General features: G+C 39.4%; 1 protein-coding gene across 8 annotated transcripts in view; it reads left to right on the plus strand.

The window, feature by feature from the left end:
- Nucleotides 1-18180, plus strand: part of DENND1B (DENN domain containing 1B) — a 258787-nt gene that overhangs the window by 204017 nt on the left and 36590 nt on the right. For 6 of the 8 annotated variants that reach the window (XM_059055774.2, XM_059055749.2, XM_067027477.1 and 3 more), the window contains 4 exons: nt 3388-3428; nt 4148-4216; nt 8787-8843; nt 9905-10012. In XM_059055774.2, the coding sequence (XP_058911757.1) occupies nt 3388-3428; nt 4148-4216; nt 8787-8843; nt 9905-10012 (275 nt within the window). The remainder of the gene's footprint in view (nt 1-3387; nt 3429-4147; nt 4217-8786; nt 8844-9904; nt 10013-18180) is intronic. The other 2 variants (XM_067027466.1, XM_067027479.1) reach the window with 2 other exon arrangements.

Genomic DNA, 18180 nt, shown 5'->3' on the forward strand with positions numbered 1-18180 from the left:
GAGTAGTTAAGCACATGGTTTTTTTCCTCCATAATTTTTTAAAATTGAGTTACAATGTTATATCGGTTTCAGGTATATAACATAGTGATTTGGTATTTTTCTACATTGTGCTCCATTTAAAGTTATTATTAGATATTGGCTGTGTATTATACTGGGCTGTACATTACATCCTAGTATTTTGTTTACTTTACAATGTACCTAGTAGTTTGTACCTCTATTTTTTTTATCATTTAATATAAGACTAGTTATTAAAAATCCACATCCAGTTTTCTGAACTTTAAAAGGAGCCACATTTTCGGATGGGTTTTGTGTAGACGTGTGTGGTTGCTCTCCGTCGATAGCGTTGGTTTCTTCATTAGTTTCCCGGCATAATCTGATCAGTGTTGTGTTTATTTGATCCCATTTCTTCTTTTACTGACTGGTTACCAAAGAAATTTGAAGGGGTGGTAGGTAATCATTGGTTTTAGTGGCATTTTTCTGGCCTCAGTGAACGATTTAGACCAATTTACATTTTTTGATAAGTGACTGCAGGTTACTGGAATTTAAGCAAATATATTTGAAGAGAAATTCTTTGCACAAGTGAGAAAGATATTTTGTCCTTGAATGTGAGAAAATCATTTGTTTGATTAACAAGTACAGTGTTAAGAATTTCCTCAATAATGCTTATTGTTTCCATAATCCAGTTACTTTAAAAGAAGGACTGAGGGTTGGGGTTTTTTTTTTTAGCATTTAGATTTATTTTTTGAGAAGAAAAACAGCCTTTTTTAAAAAACACACATTATCAGAGAATAATGTGCTTGTCTCCTAAATTTTGTGGGAATAGGAGCCTTCAGACTTAAAAGCAGTAGAGTTGAAAGAGACAATTAGCCATTAAAAATTTTTTTACCAGGAATCCACCTAAATTGTACTACATGTTTTCCTGTTGTCTTAAGCTGTTTACTTAGGGACTTCCTGTTTGTCCCTATGCCACATGATTCCTCATTATTATTACGGGCGGTTCTTACCATGGGCTGTTTCTCCTAAGGTATCAGCTTTGAGCAGCCCCCTTTCCTTTCTAATCGCTTTGAAGTCATACAGAGGAAATCTCTATAACTTAACTCTTCTCATGTTATTTATCCTTCAGTCTTGAAAGCTGAAGGACTAATGAGCCAAGAATTAAAATACCTAGATTCTTATTCTTTCTCAGTTGCGATCTTTGTGAACTTTGGCAGATAATCAGCTCAGACCCTCAGCTTCCTCATTTGGCAAGTTATTTGTCAGAATAACTAAGTTGGTGGCGTGCTGTCACGTGCTACACGTTGCAGCAGCCACGTAACAGACCTGGTCCCAGTGGCCTGACCCACAGACCCACGGGACTGCAAAGCCCACTTCCTCCCCGTCCGACTGCTCCGCCTGTGGCGCCACCTGCTTGGCCTGCTTTACGGTAGAAAGATGCAACTCGAGTTCATATAACGCAGACAAAAACGTTTTGCACCCTGTAAAGAGCTGAATACGTATAATGGGCTGTTTTTATTCCTCACAACTTCCTCCAAGAACTGACCTTTCTGTAACTGCTCTGAAGTTTTATCATAGTTACTTTCTTTGTGGTTCGGAGGTTTACAAAATATGTTTTCTGGAATGACAGGTGTTCCAGAATGCTAAATAGTTACCATATAGTAGTTGGCGTTTCTCTTTCCACTTTCTTAAATTCATTTTGGGGAAGGAACTAAAACACTTTCCAGAATACTATGAATAATAACCAAGTTTTAAATATGTGATTTCCACACAACCATTTTTAGTAGAGAAGTAAAAAGTATATGAACTGATGAGAATTTTTAATAGAGAAGTAAAAGTATATGAATAATCTGGATAAAGACATACTGTTTATTTTTTGTTAATAAAATCTCCTTGAGAAATAAATTAATAGAATAACTTGGAGTTTTTCATCATTTTACAAGGGAAATAAAAATTTAAAAATTTTGGTCAGGCTGTATACTATCTGAAACTCATGCCCTTTAAGCAATGCATAGGCTATTTTAGGTAGATACATTTTGCTATAGTCATTTCTTAAGATTAGAAAAATATTGTTTTCCTCGTATTTCTTCTTCCAGAAAAGGTACAGTGTGAGATGCTTTTCAGAATAGGGGTTGTTTCTTGATATTTCTTTGAAATTAGGGAGAGATTTTTAAGTATAGGAGTGAATCCAGAGCTGGAAATTTTTTGCCTGATGTTGATTAGGGATGCAAAGGTAACAAACAGCTAGAACGAAGTTCTTGGGCTAAGGATCTCTCTGCCTCTGTGTTATAGCAGCAAGGTGATGCGTTTGTTAAAAAGCCACAGCTCCACACGGGAGGAGAACACAATCTACTTTAGGGATCCTCTGTACTGGGTAGTCGGTCTCTGAGTAACCTTTGTTTGTTTCTTGTGGGAGTATTTAAGCATTTAAACAACCAGGAAGGTAGATGAAATCTAACTGAAGTCAGCTGATATAAAACAGTACTTTAATTGTGTGGCTTTCATTTTTGCCTTCTTATATCATCTTATTGATTAAATTAATTATCATATTTGAAGCCAAATATATGATTACTAGTTTTACTAGGACTGGTTGTGTCAGCATTTGAACTTTCTGATAACCATGAGGAGATACTACCATATTTCCTTGGGTGGTACCTTTCAGATTTGCATTTACAACTAGAGAATATTTTCAGAATATTACTGCAGGTTAATTGCATCAAAGTAAAATTTTCTATCAATTAATACTAATGTCTAACAACTATAGAGGAATCTTTTTGGTCCTCAAGGATCTTTGCATTTCTAAATTTCCTTCTAGTTTTTTCCTTTCTTATAGACTTTTTTTTCTTAACATCTTTATTGGAGTATAATTGCTTTACAATGGTGTGTTAGTTTCTGCTTTATAACAAAGTGAATCAGTTATACATATACATATGTTCCCATATCTCTTCCCTCTTGCGTCTCCCTCCCTCCCACTCCTTATACACTTTAAATATTGTTTTAAATGAACCTAATTGTATAAAAGAGCCAAACTTTTACAAAACAACATAGACATAAATATTAAAAAATCAGTTTAAAAGATGGAGGAATTTTAGATTTCAAAAGAGAGGTTATTTTTTCCCTCTGAAAGTAGTGTTAAAATGAAAGAAGATAGAATCCCTTAACGTGTTACCTTCGTATATGAGTAAAGGAAAAGTAGTCTTAAAAATGCTAGTTACTATTTTCCTAAGAATTAGAGCATTTATTAGTTCTTATGGTGAATTGCTTCTCTTACAATATTGCAGTTAAATAAAATTTGCCCACTAAAATCCTGGAAATACTAGTTCTTGATGAATTTTGGTTTATGGATTTATTTTTGATCAGATATTCCTGACGTCTTATTTTTATATATTTCAGGGAACTCGAGGTCATATCAACAATGGGTGCATACAGTCAAGGTAATAATAAACCATCACAGTTTCTTTTTTTTTCCTTCACTCTAACATATATGGGAGAATGTTCAGTTCAAGTATACTGTTTGTGTTTATGCTGTTTATTGGCAATGTTCGAAATGTTTCTATGTTTTCTCACACTTGAAATATTTTTATTTTATGCTTATGGTTTGTTGCTACTTAATAAAGAAAATTTTAAAATAGAAAGCTTTTGTCTTTCCGTTTTCAAAATAAATGGCTTGATTTGAAAAGTCAGATATTACTGTCACCTTATAATATATTCCAGAAGGAGGAGTTGGGCAGAGTGGTAGGATTTGATGGGAGTTTTATTATTTCTGATAATGTGCTTTTGTTAATATGATTATTTAAAATATAAAACTCTCTGTCACAGATTGGGACTTTATTACCAAACAGAGAAACAGATGATTGTATTTCTTTTTTATTAAACTTTAAATATATACTGGTCATATTGCCCAAGTCTGCCTAAACTGCAAAGGCGAAGGGACTTTATTATGCCAATTAAAAGAACAGAGTAGAATGTTTATATTTTGTGTGAAATTACTATAGCGTATATAAAAGCTTGAAAACATTCAACATGAAATAATTTTGTAGGTCTTTCTTTAAACTGTGAGTAAAGCTCTTTTTCTATACTATTAATAATGCTTTGTTTTCAGGACAATCTGGTCAAAAATTTTTAGGACTGTGTTTCTGGTTTTCCTTTGCAGAAAGGAGGTGCACTGCTCAACACAGCCATGACCAAAGCAACCCCCGCTGTGCGAACAGCGTATAAATTTGTAAGTTCTCTTCGGTGTTTAAAAGTTCTACTGGTAAAACTTTATAACATTTTCCTAGATGATAAACATGTAAATCCAAAAGTTTTTCTATTTTCCTTTAAATAAGCTTTTTAAAAAAATATAGAGTTAATAGTGACTGAAGCAAACTCAATTATTAAAACTGTATCATTGTCCAGACAGGATATTTCCTTTGTATAATCTAAAAATGGTTCTTCGTATTATTTCAAAGCTATCAGCAAAATTGTGCCCTCAAATTGAAACAGTCCATGATGAAGAGCCATTTTTAAAGATTTGATTCTTTCATTTAACAACATATTTTAAATTCTCATTGTGCACTTGAGGCTTAAGTAGAAAACAATTAAAAAAAAATATGGCAGGTTCTCTTCCCTCAAAAATACTTTGACTCTCCAAAATTAAAATTCTTCAGTGATACCCCATGGCTTGTAGTAAAATAATAATGATGATACCAATAGCAACCACAATAGATAAATAATAAACAAGATAAAAATCTCTTCACTGTGCTGAGAGCCTTCAGGACCCGGCCCCTCCTTCATCCTGTTGCATCTCCCCGAATCCCCCAGCCTCGGTGTTTCCAGACCCTGAGCCCTGCTCAGTTTGTGAATGCAGGGCATTCTCTTCTGCCTCTTTATTCTTCACAAGCCGTTCCTGCTGCTTTGGGGACGTCCTTTTCTTGGCTTCTATCCACCTACTAAATTCATCCTGTAGACGTAGTTTACTTTAGACATTAGTTCCCCTCAAAACAGAAGTCCCAGCCCCACACCAAAAGAGTTTATATAGCTCTGCTGTGCTTCCACAGGGCCTGTGGGCAGACCTCTGCTTCAGTGCTTGCTGTGTCTGTGCATCTGGTATCTATATAGGAGACCAGTAGGAGCTGGTGGCTTGGTACTCAGCAAAGCTTTCTTTTAAAATTCAGTAGGTCATATATATAGTCTGTATTTCTAAAAATATTCCGGACATTAGTTTTGATTTTATAAGAATTTATTTTCACATGCTTTCTCAGTAATGAATCGATGTGACTGAATTAATGATAGAATAATACGTTTTGATAACTTTAGAACTTATGTTCTTCCCTTAACTTACAATTTTGATATATACGTAGCCACCATTTCTGTTTAAAGAACTCTGTTTCAAAGGTTATGTTTTCTAGTAGCGAGGCTAATCTACAGAGTGGATTCAAAGATACGGAACCAAATCTCTGAACTATCTGAAGCGTTACCAGGAAGTAAAAGTAAGAAGAGGTGACGTTTTGTCTTAGAAGTGTCAGCCTCTGCCTTTGTTCAAAGCCTTGCTAGGAAAGCTCTCTGAGTAGATTGCCTTCTCACTCTAATTAATACTGGTGGTTTGATCTATATACAGTTTTTGAAGAGATGTTAATTTTCCACAATGAAATAGCACATAGCTGCCATGTAAAAAAAATCGAACTAATGTTGAGCCTCGTTTTCCACGTTTAAGATTCTAAAAAGGTGTCACAGTCAAGTACCCTTCACTTTGATTCCTGAGAGGATACGCAACATTTTCCTTCAGGCTTGAAGAGGCTATATTTTAGTTTTGCTAAATATGTGTTCTGCTCCTTAATTTCACTCATATCTTCTATAAAAGCACAGAGATAAAGCAAACATGTTCAAAACCCCATTTGTTATTAAATTTTTATCCTTCTAATCAGTATTTTATCTTGAACCCTGCTCAGCAGAACAGTAAAGTATTTCAAAAATTTAAAATTCTGCTCTTTGGAAGATTATTCCCTAAATTCATTTCAGGCAAATTAGAGTATTTGGATACTCTGGAATACGCTTAATCACTTTTAACATTTGTCTTGTGATCAGGTCGAACATGAATCAAGAGGTTTGGGGCAAGTAGATAAGTCAGTCTGTGACCTTCATGGTTGTACCTAAAACTCTTCTTTCTAGACTGCTCATATTCTGAAATATGAACTCTGAAATTCCTCCTTTGACCACAGATTGCTACGAACGAAATTCCCAATTTCTCTTGTATAACAGGATTTATTTACCTTGAAGTTCTGTAGATAATACATTTTTTAAAACCCTGGAAACCATGTTTTTAACTGTTTATTCATTCAGCAAATCACTGTCGTGATCTAGGCTTTGTACTGGTTATTGGAGCAGGACAGGTGGTGTGCGTAAGAGAGGGACTGTCCCTGCTTTTATGTTTGTATTGCTGAGTGACCCTCGGTGCTTTGGACGCACTACAGAGGTACCGAATATGTATTCACTGAAGGAAATAATGATTTTGTCCTATACTTAGAACTTTGTTCTATGTTTAGAACAGTTTTCTATCTTGTGTTTTTCCATGCTAATAAGGAGCCATAAAGAAAACTCGAGTTGACATATGTATCTTCTTGTACATCTAAAAATAACAGCAAAGTGAATACGTATTTGATTTGGCTAAAAGATTTTCTGGGGCTTCCCTGGTGGCGCAGTGGTTGAGAATCCGCCTGCCGATGCAGGGGACACGGGTTCGTGCCCCGGTCCGGGAAGATCCCACATGCCGCGGAGCGGCTGGGCCCATGAGCCATGGCCACGGAGCCTGTGCTCCGCAACGGGAGAGGCCACAACAGTGAGAGGCCCGCGTATCGCAAAAAAAAAAAAAAAAAAAAGATATTTAAAAGATTTTCTGAGTCAACTTTCCTGTTAGGTCTTTGCATTTTAAATTATTAGCCAGGGCTTCCCTGGTGGCGCAGTGGTTGAGAGTCCGCCTGCCGATGCAGGGGACACGGGTTCATGCCCCGGTCCGGGAAGATCCCACATGCCGCTGAGCGGCTGGGCCCGTGAGCCGTGGCCGCTGCGCCTGCGCGTCCGGAGCCTGTGCTCCACAACGGGAGAGGCCACAGCGGTGAGAGGCCCGCGTACCGCAAAAAAAAAAAAATATATATTAGCCAAAGCCATATTTGCCGAAGTGCTTTTCTTCAGAGAATACTTGTTCGTTGATAAGTTTCCACTTGATAAATTGAAAAGGATAGAGAGATGCTGTCCCCACCTTCCAGATGGTCTGAAAGAGGTCAGTGGGGGGGGGGGGTGGGGGGTGGACAGCAGGCGTGTGAGCGAATCAGCACAGGGTTGCTGACCGTGACTGACACCTCACTCAGCTCTGCATTAGAAGCGCCTGAACGATGAGTGTGGATCAGGTGGGTTTTGAAAGAATAGCGGATACTTAGGTAAACTAGAATATAGTCCAAATGTGCGTAAAGACAGATGCAAATTTGAGGAGATTAGAGCAGGAACATTTTTGAGGGGGGTAATTATGCATTTTTACCTAACGGGAATGTAGGCATTAATGTCGGACCCTTGAAATAGATCCAGTGGCTTTACCACTAAAATAATGCATGTGAAAATACTCTACTGATTCTAAAGAACCATGGAAATATAATTTAGTGTTATGTGGCTTTTTAGATTATCTTTTGCTGTGTCTCATATGTTTTGGTTTTGCCTCATTTACAATAACGAAATAACTGTTTAGTTCCGTTCAGAACATTTCTTGAGCAGTTACTGTATGCCAGATGCTTGCTGAGTACTTTGGATGTTAACAGGCCCCTCTTCCCCTCCGTGAACTTGGGAAGACCCTCCCCGGAAGTAACTTGGCTTCATCTGCATGACCTGAGTCTGTAGAATAAGACTCACAGTGCCTTTTCTTTCGTGAGGCTTAGATTCAGTGGATGTATTTTAAAAAGCTTAGTTTCTCCTTCTGCTTGGGAAGAAGTTGGACTTGGACCTGGATTTGAATCTAGGCTGTGGAGGCTTACACCCTCCGAGTCACTTTCCTTATTTGTAAAGTGTAATAATAATAGTACTAACCTCATAGTGTTGTGATGATTAAATGAGGTAAAGCATGCTCGGTACCCAGCGCACAAATGCCGAGGAAACGCAGAATAAGTGTGAACATCTTTTCACTTCTTCTGTGGGTGGGAATTGCCAGTGGGAATTGCGCTTTTCTGAAAGTCCCCCGCGGTCTTCAGTTCACTCACGCTGCACGGGAACCACAGCGGGACCTCACGGCCTCCGATTCTGGAGCCAGGTTCCCCTGGACCATGAACAGAGCCTTTAAATTGTTAAATGACTGGTAATTTTTTCCAGGAAAACTGTGTATGACATAGACGCAACAAGACTCGTGTCTGCCTATAAAAGCACTTTGTAAAGTTGCCTGAGTTTCTTGAAGTCCAGGCATTTGCCCAGATAACCTGCTGCTGTGATGTGCTTTCTCTTTTCCTTGCCCGTTTGTCAGAGTTTCAGATTATGGCTGGGCGGTAGTCATCTGGTGGCCTCTTGTGTTTTTTAATCGTTTAGGAGGAGGAACAGGCTGACTGCTAGCCTTTGTATGATTCCTGTGCAAACAGAGACGAATCCTGCTTTCCCCCCTCATTTAGGTGTGATAGTGGGTGGTATGTGTCCCTGAAAATAGAGCTCTACGTTATAATTTCTTCTTTTTCCATATAATATAAAGACTTGGTAATTTTCAGTAAATGGGATCTCATATACTTATTCCTTAAATGTACTAGAAGCGCGCTGAGCCAGACACTGGTGTTATCATTTTCTAGGCAAAGAATCATGCAAAGCAGGGAATAAAGGAAGTGAAGAGCAAGCTGAGACACAAGGTACGTCCTGTGCTGCTTTTCATTCTACCTTGATTCTTGCGTTAGTTTGAAGCTTATGCCTTACAAATCACACGAGATTTATGTTTTTAATGACTTTTGAAATATGCTTAGCCCTTTGTTCAAGAATGTATTTTTCATAACAAGCCCTCTGGCAACTATCTGCCATTCTATATGCACCCCCTGAATAATCTCTTTATTGTCTGCATATTTTATCACAGAGCTACCGAGATCTTCAAAGATTCTTTAAGAGGATGTATGTTTTCATAAAGCTGATTGCCTTGATATCACAATTGAAATTCTTGCTTCAAGCTGAGAATTTTTTTTTTTTTTTAAAGATGATCTTTGGTGCAGAATTAAGGCAGGAATGCCATTGTTTGGCTTTATAGGATCTTTCCAATAGTAGCTACTTTAAATTGAAGAATGTTCTTTTTTTTTTTTTTGGTACGCGGGCCTCTCACTGTTGTGGCCTCTCCCGTTGCGGAGCACAGGCTCCGGACGCGCAGGCGCAGCGGCCACGGCTCACGGGCCCAGCCGCTCCGCGGCACGTGGGATCCTCCCGGACCGGGGCACGAACCCGTGTCCCCGGCATCAGCAGGCGGGCTCTCAACCACTGCGCCACCTGGGAAGCCCTGAAGAATGTTCTTAATTTACAGAGTTGTATTTGAATCTGTGAATATTGCATATATGTGAATAGTTACGTTTATGTATACGTGTGTTTAATTTGATTACATATAATATCTTTGCAGATTTTATCAGTTGTGGTTTGAATTTCTGTCTCTGGAGGGAAGAGACTACTTAAAACTTTCATTGTAGTAATGGAGAGTGAGCAATCTTCATATAAATTTTATTGAAATTGTTCAAAAGAGTCCGATTATTTTGGAATTTATTAATTCATAATATAGAAAAATGCATTTTCTTCCTAAATAGGTTTTTTTAAACTTATACCCCAAGTGTTATTTTGTTATTTGCATCTGTATCGGATACTTTATCTATTAAGCAAAAAAGTTTAGTAATAAAGTGAATATTTTAGAATAACCTCTTGTATGCTTCTTCACGTGTAGGAAAATGAGGACGATTGTGGGACTTGTTCTGGTTCTGTACAGTATACGCCCATTTACACGCTACACAGTGAAAAGGGAAGAAACCTAGCAAGGCGTAAGCTTGCCCAGGTGAGGTTTTTTTTTACCCTCCCATCTCCCAGATTCTAAAGTCATGCAATTCCAATCAATTCTTCAGGAAAATTTGGAGCCCCTTGATTTTGTTATCACGTGGTGAGAAACCTTGCGTTGACAGTCGGGGAGGTGAGTAGGTGGGCCACCTGTTGGGCCACCTGTTGGGCCACGTAGGAGGGTCCTGGGAGCCCAGGGTCCAGGTCCCCGTCTGTACACGCGCCACTGTGTCATGTCCTCCCGGTGAGCGAGCGTCAGGGCAGTGTGTGGTTGCCCGGGATGGGGCGGGGTAGCTTCCTGATGGCTTCCTTTAGCACAGAAGTGAGGTGACGCTCATACGTGCGGATTTGACTGCTAAAGTATCTGTAGAAATTAGAATATGAAGTGAGGTATGTCTGTCTTCTTCTAAAGTTAGATATTTTATTTGCTATCAATAGTTAAAGCTTCTGCTTCTATCTAATGCTACTTAAAATATTGTCCTAAAGTAGGAAAGGGTCCAGGATCATAGCTGTATGTGTCTCTGATTTTGCATCCTAAGTGTGTTGCTGCTGGTTTTAAGGAAGCAAAGTTTGCATACGCCAAATCGTACTTTAAGTGGTCTTAGAAAACGAGCTTTTAAAAGGAATCCTCGAATGGATTATAGTTAGGAAACCATGGACCTGGAGGCAGCTGCAAAGCTTCATTTATCACAGCCTCCAAAGCTTATGGTTGAGGAAGTTGGCAGCCGAATGGCCCCATCACTCACCTGAAGTCTTGTAACGAGTTCGTGGCAGGGCTGCACGAGAGCCCACCTCCGGTGCTCAGGTAGCTCCCTGGATGTGCGGACTCTTGGGGCAGGGCTCTCCTGTGTCTTTAGGAATGGGGACAGGGCCCCGGAAGCGGTGCTAAAACCTCAGCCTTTGTAAAGAAGACCCATTTGTTCGGTTGTTCAACAGTTATTATGCGCCAGGAACTTTTCCAGGCATTTTGGAAAAACATTAAAGATCTCTGCTTCAGGGGGCTGTTTTTATAACGTACCGAGTGCCTTCTCTATGATTTATCCATTTGTTAAGCCTACGCTTTCATACATTATTATTGCTTAACTGCAGCCTGTTGGTCATGAATGCTGGTTGCATGACCTGAACTGTTTCAATGAAATAATCATTCCACAGGGGTAGGAGACTTTTCTGGCTACCACCATTAACTGGAAAACATTTATTAACTTGTAAATTAATGATGGATTTGCAATCAGTTTCTTAATTTTTCTCCCATCACTAGAATGTTCATTTCCTGTTTGTCCTCAAGCTTTGACGTCTTAAAAACTTTTCCAGAATGTTTACTTCCTTAATATTGGATTAAGCACTTAGATTATATTTATCATGATAAATAGATTTTTATGTGAAAGAAAGGTGGGAATCTTTGTTACCTGCAGGATGCTTTAAGATAAAAAGCAAACACTTAAATTGGAGAAATCCCTGTTCTAAATGTCAGTTTTAAATTAAGAAAATTATTTTTCTCTCCTCATATTTAAATTTTTAAATCTGCCTTTTCTTTAACGTGGCACAATATTTTTATGATAATTTAATTATAAAATACATGACTGATTTCTGCTTTTGTTTCTTTTCTTTGGTTTCCTAGAGACACCGTTTCTGATAGAGAAAATTATATTAGGTGATAGAAAACCGTACAGGATAATAGGTTACATTCGTCACATACTTACCCTGAATCTTCATGGCCGTCATTCACTGTGATAACCATTAGTGCAGTTATCTGCGTTCATTAGTTAGCATTTTATGGTTTTCAGGTGGACATGACATGACTTTAACAAGAATTAAAAGAAGTAGAGCTTATTCTTTTGACAATTATTATTTTCCTACTTGGTATATAGGAATTTGTTAAACCAACGTATTTAGATTTATTGTGCAGATGCTGATAATGACTGCGTGACAGTCTTTGCGAGTGATAAATACCTGAGTTTCAGGCAGTGTGTATACCCAGAATATGTTTCTTTGTGTACATCTGTCCCGTTATGTAAATAGATACATACATCTATGTATATGTATTTTAACAGCTAAATTTTTTGAGTTTATATTTCCAACCGTTTGCAACCCAGTATTTATTGTAATTGAATTTTTTGCCTTTGCTTGTATTTCTTCTGGAATTGAAATTTGATAGCTTTAGATTCACATACACACTAACCAAAGAGGTAAATTTTGGGCCCTTTGGCAATTCTTTTCCTTGCTACTTTCCACCCTTACTTTTTTTCCCCATAGCTGCCAGAATGCGTGTTTTCTTGCAATACTGATTTTACTTCTTTGAGCTGAAAGCTACAGGGCTTTGAAATGATAGCCAACTGTGGTCAGCAGCTTATTTATAAAAGCAGACCATGGAACATTCAAATGGAAATTGCCATCTGATTCCAGCTTCGCATTACTTCTTTAATTTCATAGTGTTAGCAAACACAGAACACGTGAAATACGACAACAGCAGGACATTTATTATGAGGATCTAGGTGTTCCTGCATCCATGTGCAGGGGTGTGTATAGACCTCTGGGAGGATTGGGACTGGAAAACGGGAGAAGCGGTCGGGGAGGGGAGTATGGAGCCCGCCACCTTCTCTGTCTGTCTCACCTGGTCTGTTCTCTCTGCGTGTTTGTTCACTGTGCGTTCTGTAGGTCGGCTTCCTCAGCTCCTCTGTCCCTTCACTGAGCTTGCAGGCCCTCAGTTCAAACAGCTGCTAGAAAATGGATCACATATACATATGGCCACTCTTTTCTTTGGATTCCTTTCCCATCTAGGCCATTACAGAGCACTGAGTAGAGTTCCCTGTGCTGCACAGTGGGTCCTTATTAGTTATCTATTTTACGTATAGTAGTGTGTATATGTCAACCCCACCTGAAACGAACACAACACTGTAAATCAACTATACTCCAAAAAATTTCTAAATTTAAATTTAAAGAAAAGAAAGAAATTGATCACAATTCCCAAATCCGGTTTCTTGAGGAAGAATGTAATCAGCCCGCATGGATCGGGCATTCATCCTTGGCTCTGTCTGCTCTAGCCAGGGAGGCGGGGAGAGGACCGCGTTGCCACGGACACTGGGACGGTGGTGGGTGTGAACAGGGAAAGCAGTTCTCAGAGAAGGGGTTTTAAGGATCATGACAGGATCTCCAAGGATTTCTACTTTTTCCAATTGCCTTACAATGCTATTTGCCAAGAAGTCATCTTTGCCAAAGAAAAGAAAAATCTATATTTTTGAGTGGTTAGAGGCTGGATCTTTGTCCCACACATCTGAAGCTTGGTGAGTTTCAGGTCGGCCTACCCTGCTGGTCTGCCGTGGCCTCCGTTCTCACGGGAGAGATGAGCCACTTCCACAAAGCAAAGGGCCTCAGCCAAAATGAGCTTCAGATGCAATATTTGCACTCTGGGCAAAGAGATCAAGAGGGATCGGGCAGAGTCTACTGCCTTCTCTTTGTGGTCTGATGTTGCAGAAGCTTCCTTGGTCCGCTTTTTGGAGATAATCCAATCTCGTTGATTTAATCAAAATAAGATCCAGTATATCCTGTGGAGGAGACAGAAGGTTGATGCTAGACCCGTGTGCGTGTTGTTCTGTGGTGGTTCCCAAGTCAGTATGTGCTCCCGCTTCTATCTGTACAGCTTGTAATCATATTAGGATCTGAGCACATTAAGATTTTCAATCAAATGTGGAAGCAGTTCTGGAGCTAGTTGGATGTGGTTAAAGAAAGAGCCTAGATATCAATAAATACGTCAGAGACGCTGACGTTTATTTGTTTATATTCTACCTATTTCCAAAAATAAATTGATATCTTACAAAGAATCATAGAATAAAGAATTAAAATTCATTTAATTTAGCGAAGCTTCACAGCGGAGAGAAAGTAAGTGTGGTAAGAAGCTAAGGCCCCGTCCCGCGCTGAGCAGCCAAAGTGCGAAGACACGGCTGCCGTGATTCATGGCGCACAGAGACGCAGCTCAGGACGTGGGGCTGGCTGCTCGCAGTGCCGAGGATGCGCCTGGCAGGGATCCCCGTGTCGAGAGAGGGAAGGTCGCTTCTCTTTATTTGCTGTCCCCCACGCGGCCTCATGAGGCGAAGCTCTCAGGCTCATCAGAACCTTCCTCGCTGTGGCCTCGGCTTTCACATGAGTGTTGAACTGCTTAAAAAGATGCAAAGGTTACAAGCAGAAATAAGCCTAGAATACACTCTTTCCTTCCTTCTGTAGCATCTCTCGTGTCAGTCCTCGCTTCTCCGGAAGGAACCATGTCCTGGGCCGAGTCTTATATTTGATTGTTCACGTGACCAGATTCTCTTAAAAGACTTGCTTGGTGGTAAATTCAGTTACCTGAAAGCAAGATTCTGTAGCTACCTATGGGATTTGGTGAATCCAGATAATTTTGATGTTCTTACTACTATTTTCTTTTTTTTTTTTTTTTTTTTTTTTTTTTTTGCGGTATGCGGGCCTCTCACTGTTGTGGCCTCTCCCGTTGCGGAGCACAGGCTCCGGACGCGCAGGCTCAGCGGCCACGGCTCACGGGCCCAGCCGCCCCGCGGCACGTGGGATCCTCCCGGACCGGGGCACGAACCCGCGTCCCCTGCATTGGCAGGCGGACTCTCAACCGCTGCGCCACCAGGGAAGCCCCATTTTACTACTATTTTCTAAACCTCAATTGTTACAGAGTTGAGAGAACATTAAAGTGCACCGGAAAAGAGACAGTTCCTTGATTAACAGTGTGTGTGTGGTTGTGCGTACTACAGGATAAATTTAAAACTCCCAACAATCCAAGCAGAGCGGGAACTATTAGCCCATTTTTCAGATTTAGACGCGGGGAACAGAGGGATTGAGAAACGCGCCCAGAACTCGTCAGTAATCAAGAGCAGAGCAGGGGCTGGAAAGCAGGCAGACGGGCTCATCCGGGAGCGTTAAGCCCCGGCCACTGCTCTCGTGCTTTGCTTTGAGACGGGTGCTCTTGGAGGAGGGGCTGTTAGAGCCAGGGGTGTGGACTTTACAGCCAGAGTCTTGACTTGGAGGAGGCTGCTGGCATCCAGCATGAAGCCAGACACACCATCTCTAAGCCTTAGTTTCTACATTTGTGAAACGGTAGGAAGAGTACATGTCATCTTCCGAGGATGCTGCAGGCATTATAGATCATGTGTGTAAAGCACCTGCCACGCGGTGGGCACTGAGTAGTTGGCCGCTGTCCATTTATACGTAGACACATATCTTGAGCTTCAGGTCTTTTATAGCAGTGGCACCATCTCACCTTCTTCTCTGTTCTCTCTTTCCAGAGTCACTAACAATCCTGTAGTCACTGAAGCACTGGGCTCCCTAAAATTACCTGTCTTCATTCTAAGTAGGGATACCTTTAGATCTCAGTTTATGATTTGGAAAGAAATATACAACTTTTTGTTTGTAACCAAGAAATCTCTTGGTTTGTAAGTTTGTAAGACCTTAACTTTGCCATTTTATTGTCAGATTATCTAAGTAAAGAATGTGGGGCTTCCCTGGTGGCGCAGTGGTTGGGAATCCGCCTGCCGATGCAGGAGACACGGGTTCGTGCCCTGGTCCGGGAAGATCCCACATGCCGCGGAGCAACTAAGCCCGTGAGCCATGGCCGCTGGGCCTGCGCGTCCGGAGCCTGTGCTCCGCAATGGGAGAGGCCACGGCGGTGAGAGGCCCGCATACCGCAAAAAAAAAAAAAAAAAAAAAAAAAAAATGTGGACTTGACTCATCCTATTTCTAACCTGTTTCCTTATCCATTTGAAAAGTCAATTTTGGCTGTATAAGAAGAACTTTACATTTCCAGTTTCCCAACTAGATTTGTGTAAATGAAACACTTCATCTTCATCCATTTTTCGAAAGAGAAAAGTGAGACTTTGGTCATTTAAATTCCAAGAGTGTATTTTAAAGTAAAAAAAAAAAAAAATTCTATAACCTGGGTACTGTAGAAAAGAACAAAAATTAAAATGTGTGGTGTTTTAAGCTTCCATTACTTAGCTTATTTTTGAAATGGATTGTGAATCTATATCTACTCGCAACAAATGGTAATTTGTGTATTGGTCTGCTAATTAGTATGGTTATTTCCCGTTTTGTTGATGAGGCTTCAATAAATGTCAGGGGTGTAGCCATGAAGATCTTCCAATTAGGCTTCACATTTGTAAAGCCCAACCCTTTTCCCTTTTGTGTGAAGATGACAGTTCCAGCAGCAGCCCCAGCCTAACAGGACTCCAGGGAAAGGTTCCTCCTCTGGTTTTATTGAAAATAGGGCCAGTTGGGTCCGGAGAGAATACCGCCACTGGCCATGGTGCAGAACCGTTTTCATCTTGACTACATACTTACCTTCTTTCATCCATTTTATTTTAGAACAAAACACTGTAGACTCAGTGAGCAATGTCTAGACTAAGTCTGTCATTTAAAATTATGTTTTAAAATATTTGCGTGTAAACATTTATTGAAACTTTCTAAGAATGAGAGAAATAACTTTAAATAATATGCAAAATTTATATGAACCTAAGATACTGCTGCATATTTAATAGTAATAGCCTTTCTTAACTTACTCTGGTAATCGTAATGTGTGCTGTCTGTGTGTCTGTGTCTCTCACAGGCTCACACACACACATAACTAGACCAGTGAATGGCGAGCAAGAGTGTTGCTGTATTACAAGTCAACCTGAGCAGATGGTTGGCCCTAAGCAAGCAAAACCACTGCAGCAAAATCGAGTGAAAGTGGAGGATTGAAGCTTTTTGTTGTTAAGCCCCATTAAAACCCTGGCACACGTATCACTCTTAACTATTGCATGTCTGGGACGCGTAGCAATCCTCTCAGGTGTATTTTCAACCTGTCTAATTAATTACGTAAAAGCTGCATGAGAAGATATGAATGGAAGGTTGTTTTTGCATTTGTACTATAATATAAAGTGTGTGACTGCTGACAAATACCCTCGCTTGGAATGTAGTCAAGACTTTAACCCAAATACAGTGTTTACAAATAGAAATATGCTCAATAGCCATAATGCCTCCTAATAAGATGAGGTACTATTAAACTAGTGGCCATTTATTCTGTTTTTCAAATGACATTCACGTATAGACTAATAGTCCAAGATATGAATAGTTCTTTAGAGGGAAGAAATAAGGACAAAGTTCATGCCATAAAATATGATACATGTGATTTTTCCATTTTTTACCCATAGTACAAGGTGATAATGTACACTTCAAATGAAACTGCTATCTTTTTGAGTCCTTACGTATTTATTGGTTTATAAATCATCCTAAAGGATTTGGAATATAGCACAGCATCAATGAGCTCATTTTATAATTGATGAGTAATGTAATTTCATCTTTAAAAAATGTGCTTAGAAGTTGTATATGCCTTTTTTGGCATGTGGAGACTTGCAGGTAAGGCATTTGAAAGCCACATTTCAGTTGAATGGGAACTTAATTCCCAGTACGTAAGCATGTTTTAAATATGAGATGTCAGATGGTTTACATTTTACACGGAATAAATCTCATATTTTAAAATACTGCCAACGAATTTGTTTCTGTGAAATTTACCAGAAAGGATAAACATTTAGATTCTCTAAATTGCTTAGTTCCTAAGCATCGTAAGTGATGGGATATTCACACCTAGTAGGGTGTGGTTTATAGTATTGTGCTTATGACACACTTTTCTTCATTGGAATTCAGTGGAATCTGGGAATAAAATGAATGTAATTAAGGACAGTGTTTCTTTCTCAGGTGACAGAATAGATTTCAGAAAATGACATACTTGTTGGGATCTTTGAAAAATATAGTCTATTGAATAGCTTTGCTTTATTGGTCAAGACAGAAATGGCAGAGTCATTGGTTTACAGAGGGAAGTAGCCACTTGCTTCTTCTGACCAAGAAAAAAATGACTGTAAACCACAATGAGAAAAATAAGTGTGACCTCGGGGGAAGGGGGAGAAATGAGTTTATGAAGGAGGAGGGCCAGATACTTGGAAAAAATACTTAATATAATATAAACCTTACAAAATAATAAAAATAAGTTTAACCAAATCATGGTAAGCCAAAACAAAACAAAACAAAAAGAGAAACCCTAGTTTTATATTTTTAGCACTCTGTTTACTTTGGCTTAGTATTGAGAATTCTGTTACTATGATTAAGCTAAAGTGATCAGAAAGTATAAGTATTAAAATA

The sequence above is a fragment of the Kogia breviceps genome, chromosome 1 (assembly GCF_026419965.1).
Source record: "Kogia breviceps isolate mKogBre1 chromosome 1, mKogBre1 haplotype 1, whole genome shotgun sequence".
NCBI classification, from domain to species: Eukaryota; Metazoa; Chordata; class Mammalia; order Artiodactyla; family Physeteridae; genus Kogia; species Kogia breviceps.